Source organism: Arvicola amphibius, chromosome 1 (genome assembly GCF_903992535.2).
Source record: "Arvicola amphibius chromosome 1, mArvAmp1.2, whole genome shotgun sequence".
In the NCBI taxonomy this organism is placed as follows: domain Eukaryota; kingdom Metazoa; phylum Chordata; class Mammalia; order Rodentia; family Cricetidae; genus Arvicola; species Arvicola amphibius.
In genome coordinates, this window is record NC_052047.1 from 164,138,527 (window position 1) to 164,152,344 (window position 13,818).

The window sequence follows — 13,818 nt, forward strand, 5'->3', positions numbered from 1 at the left end:
AGAAGCAATGTAATTAACTACAGGACACTGATTAAGAGAACTATAATATGCCTATCAGATAAAATACCCTGCAAATATCAAAAGTATATTCTTGAAGAGTTCTCAACAGTTCACAAATATTATGTTAACTGAGAACATGGCATGCAAAATAATATTTCAAAATATGCTCCTGTTTCTCTTCAATGAAGAGAAAGGGGAAAGAAAGAGAGGGAAGGGAAGGGATGGAAGAGAAAGAAGTTATAAAGGGGAGGGAATGGAAGTGCAGAGAAGGGAAGGGGAGGGGAGGGGAGAAAAGGAAGCACCGAAGTGTGCAAGCGTCTTACCTTTACAGGACGAAAACTACATCTCTGGCCTCTTAACTACAGTTCTTGGTGGGGAAACTTCTAGTATTTTGAAATTATGGCAGGATTAAAAAGGTAAAAAGGGAATCTAAGATTAGAGTTCAAACTATCTTTCTGCAGCTCCATTCATTAACTGCCACGTCGTTGTCTTTGGGGTCCCTTGGGGTAACACAGAGCTGAACAATGGTGTAGACATGACTCATTCTATAAGACAATCCTCCACCAAAATCAACCTAAGTCAAATTATGTATCAAAGGTCAAATGATGAAAATAAACTAACAAGCCCATGGTGTAACAACACATCCTTTTTCAAAGTTAAAAAAAAAAAACCTTACTTATATAATATGCAAATTTATACACAAAAGCTTTATAGGACATGCTGGAATTTTATTAATGTCACCCAATTTCTGTCTCTGCAGCACTTTTTATTCAACTAGCTCAGTGCAAAATGTGAGGCTCGTTAAAAATTATTCCATAAAGAGTTAGGCCAGTATCCCTTCAGTATCCATAGGTCTTACAACCACATGTTCAACCAGATGCAGACCAAAAATATTTAAAAGGAACTGTATCTGTGATGAACATGTACATGAATTTCTCCTCATAGTTCACTGAATAATAATACAACCAAACAGCTATTCACAAACACTTACAATGCAGTATGTAGTCATTTAGAGTTGACATAACCTGTATGGCAGGTTATTCATAGTCTAGATGTCAAAATTCTGTTAAATCAAGGGGACCTGTGCAACCTCTGAGTGTGATGCCCATGGATACTAAAGGATGTTTATGGGTCATATGGAAGTTGGGACAAGTAATTGAATCTGTTATTAATATTTTCATTTTAAATTTGCATTTCGGTCTCCAATGCTGTTTTGCTTTCTCATCTGAAATTATACTTGAATTTCCTCTTGTTTCCTTCCTTCTTACATATTAATATGCATGTCCCTTGCTAGAGTCAATAACATTGACAAAGTGACAGTTTTAACAATTTCATCCAAAAGTTCATCAAAACAGCTGGGAAATAAGGAAGAAGTTTCAGGTTCCCAGCATTCTGCTCCTGAAAGTTCATCATTCTCCCCCGTATCAAGTCCCTTCTGATAAGGCCAGAAAGAAAACTAAAGTCATCGTGTGCTTAGAAGCCTTTGATTTCCAACTGAGATTCCTGTTTTCCCTGTCAATAGACTTTTATCATTCCATATCTTAATGATCATGTATTTTGCATTTTTATTCAATTGTCTCAAGTTATTTTAAATACTATTGATTCGTAGGGGGAAATGCTATTATAAGCCTGTGGACTTTAAAAGGCCCTGGGACTGGGGATGTCACTCAGTGGTAAACCATTCTTCCAGCATGTGCAAGGCCCTCAATTTGATCCCCAGCACTGTTTAAAAAAAATTAAAAATAAAATAAAAAGCACAGTATTGTGACGACTGAATTCTTGGATCTAATCCTTCTTTTCTTCTGAAGCCTCTACAGAATTTAGTGATAATCCAAGCAGGGGACACACCAGAAATGTATCCTCTCATGTGTGGGGAGGTAGGGGATCTGCTGTTTAGTTTTGAGACAATATTTTATTCTGTAGCTCAGGTTGGCCTAAAACTCATGGCAACCTTCACACCTCAACTTCCTGATACTGGGATTCTGGCTTGAGCCACCATTTCCAGGTTGACATTTTTCTTCTGCGGAAACTGTCCTGCAGCATTTTAGTGTTCTTGAGTCTACGGGGTAATGTTATTATAGGTGGGTATTTTGAAATTGCATGAATTTCCTATGCTGATCATCTATGCGTAGTTACAGCATTTCTGTAAACTTCTCAGACATGCTCCAAACCATTTGTCAAACTCAGATGTCATCTCCCAAACAGCGAGCAGCAGGGTACGAGTGTGGAATGTTCCTTTCTATTTCTGATCGATTGAGCCAAAATGTCCTTGCAGCTTATGCCTGGTTTTCAGTGTAATATCACAGTTATTTTCATTTTCAGAAGCTCTACTCGATATCTATGCCTGCTTTCCCAGATTCGATGCCCACTGAGACAGAAATATGTCACGAATTAAGCTGATAAATAGGCACTTTGAAAATGAGTCGGTTTAATTTTTTCCAGTGTATTCTTCCATACCTTCTTCCTGTTTGACCCAAGACTTACTGAGTTTTAAAATGGAATGTCCATGATTAATTCAGGGCATGCCCTTTATTCTATTTTGTTGTTTTCACGGTGAGAAAAGATTCACTTATTTCCAAGAAAAAGAATGAATTAGGCTGCCCCCTAAGTCATTTTATGTTTCTGCTGCATTTCCCTGGAGTATATTTTTACTTTGAGTCTTTTTTCCTGTATGGAGTATAGTTTAGTATACATGGAAACAAGGATTCTGACACCTTGGTGAAACATATTTTGGAGTATCTTATGCTGCTGTAGCTCCAAATTTTCTCATGTATATGAAGTCCCAGTAAACAATGCATTTAAGCTACACCCTACCCTCCTTCACATAAGACCTGTTCAATCTCGCGACAACGGCACAGTATCGGGCAGACTCTTGTGCTGAAATTGATTCTTGGCACTTTGGGGGTATAACCTACTTCTTTTTAAATGTTTTATTTTCTTTAACTCAGTCTTTTAAACACAGCCATTTGGAGGTAGTTCATCCACTCAACAAATGTTTACTGAGCTGGGGCTGGGACTCCTCCCTGGAAGCTAGTCTCTCCTTTATACAAAGTGTGCATACAGGAGTCATAAAGGTGGAAAGCAGAGTCTCAGAAAGCCTTATAGAATAATAGGAGCATAAAGAAAGTGTGTAAATTTCTTAAAATGGTTCATATGGAGAAAAAGACCTACGGTTAGCTCACCAAGGAAATGGAGGAAATTTAGCTAAGAATCCTCTGAATGGACAAAAGCCGAGAAACCAAAATCATCAGGGTCTCAAAAAAGGAATATGTTGGTCCACACAGCAGGATGGATGTCTGGTATGTGGACATGGGCTGTGGCTGTGACAAGGAGAAATGGCAGCAAGAGGCATGACGACGTGTGCAATCAGCAACAGGTGGGGTTAAAGAACAGCTGGGAGCACCATACCAGCGATCTTTGAATGCCCTGCTAAGAATCTCTCTGCCTTATATAGGGATGGAAGCCACTAAAAAAGTTAATACAGATGTTTGCATGACTAGCCTAATGGGAAAGAATATGAGAGACAGGACCATGGTGTGGGAGGTCCTTCTGTCTATGTGTTGCTTTTATTGGTTAATGAATAAAGAACTGCTTTGGCCTATAGCAGGGCAGAACTTAGGTAGGTGGTGAAAACTAAACTGAATGCTGGGAGAAGGAGGGTAGAGTTTAGAGAGAAGCCATGTAGCCCCACTGGAGACAGACACCAGAACTTTACCTGGTAAGTCACAACCTTGTGGTAATACACAGATTAATGGAAATGGGTTAAATTAAGAGTTAGCCAGAAATTTGTTTAAGCTATTGGCCAAATGGTACTGCAATAATATGGTTTCTGTATGGTTATTTTGGGGCTGAGCAGACAGGAACAAACAAGTGGCCACTCACCACAGGACCAGAATCACCACAAAACTGAAGCTGTTACAGTCTGAGCAAGGCTGTGAGAGCAGGCACAGAGAGAAAGGGGTCGAGAGGAGGCAGAAGCAATGCTGTACAGAACATCGCACAACATGGCACTGCATACTGCACCTGCTCCGTCATTTCCCCTTCTCGGGATGGCGGCACAGGGGAGCATGGATCCCATCTGCCCACTTTGGTACTGCACCCCCGACACTCAGCACATTGGGCAGAGAGGCTCGGGAAAGCAACTCAGTGAATCAGAAACATACACAACTTGGGAGTGACAAGCATGGTGACCAAATTTGTGACTTTTATAAGGGGGCGCAAAATGGAAATGAGGACAAGCAGTGAAGCTGGCTGGCAGTCGGGCGGAAGGGGTAGAAAATAAGGGAAGGCTGTGAATTTTAAACTCCACTTCCCTTCCATATGAAAGTCTTAATTTTATCTAAGCTCGGGTACTTTGTCAAGAAGAAAGCTGAATTTGGGGGAAAACTTTTTTAATCTGGAAAACTGAGTTAATCTTCCTGTATCCCATAATGTAACTTTGTGAATATAACCAGCCATGTCAGACAAGTGTTAGAGTTGGAGCTACCGTTCAGATTGAAAATCTCAGTGTTAAAAAGAAAACTGAGCCTTTACTAAACTATCTATAAAACAATTAGGTTAGCATTCTATTTAGTTTCCATTTTTATTACACTTATGTTTATGATATTTGAAAACATAAACACATAAACACATAGGTATCTCCTTTTCTGCCCCTCAAATGACAAAACTAGACAAAATGAATTCCTAAAATATTGTTTCTTAAGCCGGGCAGTGGTGGCGCATGCCTTTAATCCCAGCACTCAGGAGGCAGAGGCAGGCGGATCTCTGAGTTCGAGGCCAGCCTGGTCTACAAGAGCTAGTTCCAGGACAGGCTCTAGAAACTACAGGGAAACCCTGTCTCAAAAAACAAAAAAAAGTTTCTTTTATGCTTACATTGTAGTAGAGAGAAGAGGATACTATGGGAAGGAACAAGAATTTTTCCCCATAATTTCCAAATTAAAAACAAGAAAACTAGGCTGGGCATGGTGGCGCATGCCTTTAATCCCAATATTTGGGAAGCGGAAGCAGGTGGATGAACTAGAATTTCAAACTACAGGACAAAAAATGCATATTGTAAACTTAGCTGTTCTCTTCAGACATCATGAGAATCAGAATCTGCGAAGGAAAGAGTGAAGGCACCGTAGACAGCAGAGAGAAGCAGGCGAAGGAACCCTCCCTCAGAGCAGCAGGGCCAGAACATTTACTCTGCAAGCTTTCTCCTACAGATGCATACCCCTCCCCCGTGTGCACATGAGGGTGCTCACTGCAGCAATGTTTACAAAGACAGACAATGGAAGCCTGCGTTGGGATAGTGGCTAGATTCACTACAGCACGCATAGATAGTGAACATCAGGCCAATGACAAATCCACGACACCCACCTCTGCAGCTGAGAGCCCTGCTCTTCAGAACAAACTGCCACGTGGAAAGGAAGGGGTAGAACAGCCTAGAAAGCTGTCAACCCTGTAGAAGCAAAGCTGTAGAAGGCAGCTCTATGCAGCTAATTTTCGCAACATATTCATTTCAAATTTTAGCAGTTTTCGAATAGTGATAGCAACATAACATCTTGGGTCAGACAGGGGAGCTTATAATGTAAAACTTGTCTTTGGCGTCCCCAGCTCTCCTTGGAGCTCCTTTGGTTCTTCTGAAGGCTACCTTGCTCACTATGGCAGCCCGGGTCCTTGTGTTTTTCAACAGCAGCATTCAGGATGGCAAATGGACAAGAAGGCAACCATGCCCACACTTCAGTTTTCAAAAATAAAAAACCCACAAAGCCCTTGCATGCCAACACCATCTCAAGCTCCTTGATAACAATGCCAGGCACCTCTACAAGCACCCCTATAAATCCCTTAGGAACTCCCCACTCGTTGCCCCCATTCACATCTGTTGCTATGAAAGCCTGCTCCTCTTAAATTTTAGAGTAAATTTAACAGTGTATCAGGAGGATTTCCGTCTGAAATGTGATCTCTAATTGTTCAGTGAGGTTTAGGCATTGGAGAGTTGAACAGGTCAGGCGTGTAAAGAATCCCATTTCATATTGCATTTTTTTTTGTTCTTTTAAATAATGGGCTCAAATACGACCCTGAATTCCTTCATCTTGCCATAAGTTAAATGCTTTTTGCATATCTTTCAGGCCATCCAGCCCTGAAGAAAAGAGTTAACTTAAGCAATTAGTCAAATTATTACTTCTAACCTCAGGTTACTTCTCCAGCGTCTTTTCTTGAGTTCAGAACAAGATACAGCCACTTCTCATCTCCCACCTGGAATCTATGAGGTTATCAGTAATACTAGGTACACTATCCCCATGCCCTATGAAAACCTAAGTCAGCACACACCTCCACCTGGAAGCCCTTACCAGAGACCCAGCTGTGACCACAACTCGAATACACTACATAGATGGGCTTTGTTTGGTCATTTTTCTTATTTTTTTTTATTTCAAATGCCTATGAAGGTGTGTTAGTCTTTTATCTCTGTGATAAATACCTGAGGGGGAAATTAAATGAGAGAATTACTTTATCTCATTGTTTCAGTCCATGGTCGGCTGGCTTTACTGTTGTGAGCCAAAAAGAGAACACCACGGCAGTGTTGTGGTAGAAGCTGATCACCTCATGGCAGCCAGGGAGCAAAGAGAGTGACCATAGAACAGGACAGCACCCAAGATGCACTCCCCAGTGACCTACTTCCTCCAACTAGGCCCCATCCACCAATGTTCCTAAAGCACCACAGAATAATGCCAGAGAACCAAGCCTTCAACACATGAACCTATGGAAGAACATCTCAGACCAAAACAGAAGGCTGTTCCGTTCACATCCTCTGCCTCGTAGCCATCCCAGACTCTGACCTCCACATATGAGCTGGAACAAAAGAGGCAGCTCAGCTGGTAATACTGTGTTCTTCCCTCCTTCACGTACTACTGTTTAGACAGGACATGGGTTAGGACAGGCACTACTCAACTACAGAGTTCTAACTTTTGTGTGACCTTAGCCGAGCTACTTTATCTCTGATTAGGCAAGCAGAAGATGTCTGAAGCAATTGGTAATGTAACAATCTATGGATCCATCTATTCTCTCCATCACAGTGCCAAAACTTAGATTATTTGCTAGGAGATCCTATACGGTTTATCTCCTATCTAAGTGGAGATAGGCAAACATTATTATCCCACCTCTGAACAGAGGAGACTGCTGTGTACAGTGCAATGGTAACTCACCATGGACATTCAGAATCTTTTGGGTGACTAACATAGCTTTCTCTTCATGGAAATTCAATGTCTCCTTATTTGCTAAACACTCTTCAGAATGTTTCCTCTCTCCTAGAATGTGCACGATATGCCAAAGTCACATGGAGGATCTGAATGCTAAAGTGCTCATATGCCAGGTGTCTGTCCCCTATCCATGTGAGGTTGTGCGGCACACATTCCTAGTGTCAAATCCACAGTTAGCTATACTCCATCAGCACTGAAACAGGCTTTTATCATTTGCTTTGTGAAGGGCTATCTTCTGATTTATTAAATGACTCTATGATAAGCTTTGAATAATGATTTAGGAATTATAGGCATGATAACAAAGTCTTAATAATTTCCCCATCTAATCTAAATAGTAATAGCAATGATTTGTTGAATGTATATTTTATATGTTCACCTCTATGTAGATGCACACATTTATTTTATTACATAAAATGAGGAGTTGAAGATCATATATTTGAAAATAAATATCACTTTTCCTGACACAAAGAAAACGTTCCCCCTAAACAGGGCTTTTTCTAACTGGGAAGAGGGCTGTTATGGTACACCCAGACTGCTGTAACAGAATGTTATAACCCAGGTTTCTAATACATAATGTAGATTTACTCCCTAGAGCTCTGAGTGCATAAAGGCCAGAATCAAGGGGTCACAGATGTAAAGGGCTCTTTCTGGTTCCTAAGTGGCTCCTCTGGCTGTGTCTTCACATAGCAAGAGGAATGAGGCAGTTCTCTATGGGCTCTCTTATAATGGTACTAATTTATAGCCCTCATTAATCAAGACACAGCACCCCCTTAATTGCCCTATGTCCTATAACCTTCACCCTGGCCTTAGGTTTCAACATAAAGATTTAGATAAGACAATCAATAAAACCATGGATGGGACACATGAGGGGTTGTTATATGGCACATTCAGATAAAAAAAAAAAAGCCTAACTAAAGTGCCAAGCTCCATAAAGAGGACATATCATATTTTAGTAGACTCCAGGCATGAAAGTCAAAGAAGATTACTTAATCAAAGCATATAATGGTTAGAATCAGTAGCTCTAAAATAACTATTTTTAGCACATTATTGGGCAGTCATGTTGGAGATACTTTATGGGTATAGTTTCTGATACTACCATGAGACAGTATTTAGGAATACATATATATATATATATATATATTTACAAAATGCAATAACAATTAGTGAAAAATGAGCCAGGAATTTTGGAGGACAGGGAAGGGTGTCTGGGAGGGTTTGGAGGAAAGAAATGGAAGGGAGAATGTTGTATGGAGGCTGCTAGTGTGTTCCCAGTCACCCTCTGCTTGTTCATTTCCTGGCCGCCCAGACTCCCAAAATAATCACACAGAACCTATATTATTTAAATCACTGCTTGGCCAATCACTTACGAGTATTGCTAGCTAGCTCTTACATCTAGAATTAACCCATCTCCATTATTTTATATTTTACCACAAGGCTCGTGGCTTACCGGCAAGGTTTCAGCATGTCTGTCTCTGGTAGCAGGTCCATGGCTTCTCCCTGATACCACCTTCTTCCTCCCAGCATTCAGTTTAGTTTTCTCTGCCTGCCTCTATTCCCTGCACAAGCCCAAGACAGTTTCTTTATTTACCAATGGTATTCACTGCATACAGAGGGGAATCCCACATCAGGAGAAATCTTATAATTAAAATACAATCTCAAAAATAAAAATTTTAAATGTGTCGTATTTTAAAAACTGTTTTAAAAGAACATGTAACACAAAAATAATACATTGATTATATGATCTGTACTTTTATTTTGTATTTGGGAATGAATCTAAGAATTCCATTACATGATAAAAAAAATCTTTACAAATTATGATATTCTCCTATATTTTATAAAAATTTTATATGTTTCACATATTGAATCCATTTGTAATTTTATCTGTGTGATTTGGGAGGTAGAAAAGGAATACAGATTTTTTAAATGGAAAGGTACAGTTATCCCCACATCATCACTTATTGCTCAAGGCAGTGATTCATATCCACAATCCTAAGTATCAGGGGAACTGAGGCCGTAGATTGTAACTTTGAGATCAGCAACATAGCATGACCCTTTTATTAATGGAAAGAAAGGAGAGAGAGAAAGGGGATAGGAAGAAAAGGAAAGAGAAGAGAAGAGAAGAGAAGAGAAGAGAAGAGAAGAGAAGAGAAGAGAAGAGAAGAGAAGAGAGAAAACAAGCATCTTCTCCCCACTGACTTCCAGTGACCCTTTGTCTGGTTTCAAACGCTCACGTATGTGTAGGAATATCTCTAGGTTGTATCTATTTCATAATTTACTCATTGTTTCCAATGCCAACAACATACTGCTTTTAAATTCTTTGATTTGGTAAACAATTCTATGACAATTATGTCATATGTTATGTATGTGATTATGACTATTTGAATCCTGGAATCAGTCTGTCAAGGGCGCAGAAAAACTCTTGGGGTTTTGCTGAAATTTCAACTAACTGTAAACTCACTTAGTAAACAACAGTTTATTTTTGAATTGTTCTTTGTGATTGGTTAGCTAAGGGCATGCATCATCAGCAACCTTCCCTGCCCTTCAGCCAAGTTTATACTTTCCCATTATGATTTTTACTAACTCTTCATGGAGTTGGCAAGAAGATTCCTGAATATAGATTAAGCCTTGCTCTGTTACAAAGATCCTTCTCTACGTTTTTCATGCAAATTTTTGCTCCAAAACCGTTCTTTAGCTCATCCCAGCTAGAAACAAATACTTAGCTCCTGCTTGTCTTCGTCTTTTAAGCCGGGAAACTTGCTCTGTGTAGTCAGCATTCTACAAGTGAAAATGAAAGCCATCCGAGGAGATGACTTCTCAGGGCACACAGTAGGAACAAATCCGGTGCTGCCCATCAATGTGGATGCCAGTGTTTCCTGCATGCCCATAAAAGATTCCCTCCCAAAACATACACCTGGGCCTTTGGTGAGCATAGAGGATGCATAGAAATAACATTTCTTGGGGCTTTCTTTCAATGTCAGCAAAGTTTAAGGTTATGAGGGTAATTCTTCAGTGCCATAAAAGTAGAGATTATGCCCAGTTGCCAGTTTGTGGTAGCAGTGACAATTGTTAGTAAAAACATCTCCTCTAGAATGAGTCTCCCAGCTCCCTCTTTCTCCTGTCAACAGTCAAGTCTTGGGAAGGAATTAATTCCTCGCTGATGCTTCTTTCTTCTTTTTCCTGTTATTCTTCCCCAGAGACCGTGTTTCTCTCCTATATTACAAAGGCAAAGATGTTACTTTACTGCCTTCTGCCCATTCCTTACCATCTGGATATACTGCTAGATTATTCTAAAGGGTATAAAGTCATTGAGAGGGCTAAACAGGGATGCACATCCCAGTGTCAAAACCCTTGAATGTTGTTCGGGTTAAGGTTCTATTGCTGTGATAAAAATACCATGACCAAAAGCAACTTGGTGAGGAAAGGGCTGATTTCAGGTTAAAACCCCCAGATCATGCTCCATTGCTGAGGAAAGTAAGGGCAGGAATTCAAACAGGTTCGTGGAGGCATGAACTGAAGCAAAGATTACAGAGGAATTCTGACTTGCTCCTCAACCTAGTTTCTTTTTCTTTTTTATTATTTTATTTTGCGTATATGAGTGTTTTATTTTGCAAAGATGGGTATTTCTGTGCACCATGTGTATGCTTGGTGCCTGCCGAGTTCAGAAGACGTTGTCAGATCCCTGGAACTGCCATGTGGGTGCTGGGAGTTGAAACGGGACCCTCTGGAAAAGCAGCCAGAGTTTTTAACCATTGACCCATCTCTCCAGTTCCAGAAGCCTACTTCATTGTATACCCAGGACTATCTGCCCAGGAGTGTACTGTGCTCTTCCACACCAATTGTTAATCAAGAAAATTCCCTACAAACTAGTCTATAGGACAATCCTAAGGAGGCACTTTCTCAGTGAAGAATCCTTCTTCCCAGAGATGTCTAGGCTGTGTCAAGTTGACAAAAGCCAACCAACAGAGATGACTATTGCTAAGGAATAAGTGTAGAGGTGGTTACAGTGCACATTTGTGCACATGCAGTGGGCCATTTTCTATAGAACATAGTGGCCAGCTATCTTTAAACACAGTTCCTCACTCATGGTCTGTGTTACAATTTACATACGTTGTGCATCCTGAAAGCCCTGCTTGATAACCACTATCCATACAGTAATGTAAGATGGTCCCCACTTGGAGACTATTGACACATTTCCCTCTTAATGTGTGGCAGAGCCCATTCCTCTGATCCTCATTATGTACGCTTGCCCTGAGTTAAGAACCTACTTCAGAGATAGTGAAACTATCACTGCTCAGAAGTGGTTTCATTGACTTGATTTCTCTCTGGAGGACAAATGTGTTGTTAACCATCTCCTTGTCTCAAATTGCAGATCACAGTATTTCGAATGGGATCAGAAGGCCACCAGGACATTGATTTAGCTATCCTGACAGCATTACTCAAAGGTAAGAGTTCCTCTATCCACATAACACAAAAAGTAATTTAAATGGATTAACATAGACACCTTAAGTCTCTTATTAATGGACCTAACCCCAAATGATTTATGTCTCATCTAATTACTGACAGCCCATTGACCCACTGTGTAAGGCAGTGCTACCACTACTGAAGACTTTTAATGCCAACATGTTGCGTGTGGCTCAATTTTGTAAGTTTTAAATAAAAATTTAATCATAAAGATTTAAATGAAAATGTTAGTGGAAAATGGAAAATGCTAGGTTATCTAAAGTTATTTAATAATTATTATTACTTTATTTTCAAAGCCATCTAAATGGACACGGGCATAGATGTATATATTAAAATTAAAAATCAAATATCATTCAGAAGACAGAGAAATGAAAACTTAGACAATACTCCTTGTTATAACTGAGCATTAGACAGAACTTTAACTTCCCTGTTTAACATAGTAAGCACAGGCATGCTTGGATTATTGGATTTTAATTTATAAGGTGGATATTTGTCCTAATCTCTAGACTCAGCCCTTCAAAGATATCTCACTACCTGCCCTCACGCGTAGCCAAGTACAGGCCAATTTCCTCCAGGTTCTTAAATGAAGCCTCCTCTTTCGTATACCTTAGTGAGTAAATTACACTTGACAAAACTTTTAATAAGTTAATATAAACAGAAGAATGTTAGGCCTGTTCAGATCTAAAATTCAGGCTGGAAGTATAAGGAAAACAAACCATAAATGTAAATGTTTCTGAGTGTGGTTGTCAGTCGCAAACGTCTGTGTTCTCACTTAGCGCTATTAACGCATCTGCAGCGGCACTTGTCACCGGGCTCGTCCTTGCGTGCCCATGACCTCCATAGACTATGAACTCAGTGAGAGCAGAAAAGCTGTCTTATTCACCTTCTCATCACGGAACTTAATCCCCAATTCATGCAGCCTTCAGTTTTTGTTGGATGGAGAAGTGAATGGATTACTCAGTGATGTAGTGATAGAATTGGTGTTCTATATTTCAGAGTTAAAAGGACAGTTACTTCATGCGCTGTTTCTAGAATATTACTCTTCTTCCACTACTGCTATTTTCTTGAAAACATCTTATGTGGCAGTAGCTGTGCCGAGCTCCTTACAACTACGATAAACATTAATCATGGCAACAGCTATGTGATGCAGGAACTAATTGAATCTCCCTTTGCCAGCGGAGTAAGAAAAGCTACACCTGGTGAAATAACCTGCTGTGCACCACAAACTCATGATTACACCTGAACTTAGGACCAACATATCTGACTTCTCCCTGGACCTCATGAGACCCTTAGACAAATGTGATTATCAGGCTTCCCTGCTCATTCCCTGAGTGTCTATATGGGTTCACTAGACTCCTGATCGCATTTCAGGAGATTCTCATTCCCTCCTAGTGTGTGGTGTATCCTAGGTTGGACATTTCTGTAAGATGTTTCATTTCAACTACAAATATAAATGCTGGGAAGGAGAATTAAAGGCCTGAGGCGGGCATGAGTAGGTTGAACCACAAGAAACACTCTGGGCTTTATGCTACCTCTATTGGAAGCAAAGGTGAAACTTCTTTGCAAGAAAGTCTGATATTTTCTATTCTCATATTAAGAAAGTAGTAATATCAATAAGCAATATTTGTTGAAGATTCACTATGTGCCCAACACTGTAAAGAACACTTATTGCATTCCTTCATTGATTCTGCAAACAGCCTACCAGTTCATTATGAGCCTCACTTATACATAAAAACCTAAGGTACACAGCCGGTGAGAGTGTGCTCAGAAGGAACCGGCTAGTCAATGGTTCAGTCCGAAACTGAGAGCTCATACATACAGCCAAAATATCCCCGCTCCATTGATATCAACAAATGCCATGAACAAATTTCATAGCAAATGGGAAGGGGAATCTAAGTCTCAGGAAAAAAAACACAGTGACTGTGACTGTTCAATGAAAACACTTGTCTTCAACAATCTGTGAAATTAGAGATTACACGTCATATTCAGATCAGCCCTACGATGTAGTTGGCATATTGTAGAATACTTACTTGTTTTCTAGCTTTTTAGTGGGATACTTTACAAAATGAAATACAGTTTGTGTCATAGTCAAAGAGTTATGCATATTGCTCTTTAAAAT

At 40.0% G+C, this 13,818-nt stretch overlaps 1 protein-coding gene across 21 annotated transcripts in view; it reads left to right on the forward strand.

The window, feature by feature from the left end:
• Trpm3 (transient receptor potential cation channel subfamily M member 3) overlaps positions 1-13,818 on the forward strand; it is a 789,469-nt gene that overhangs the window by 654,791 nt on the left and 120,860 nt on the right. For all 21 annotated transcript variants that reach the window (XM_038320029.1, XM_038320049.1, XM_038320011.1 and 18 more), the window contains one exon: positions 11,608-11,680. In XM_038320029.1, coding sequence (XP_038175957.1) covers positions 11,608-11,680 — 73 coding nt within the window. The remainder of the gene's footprint in view (positions 1-11,607; positions 11,681-13,818) is intronic.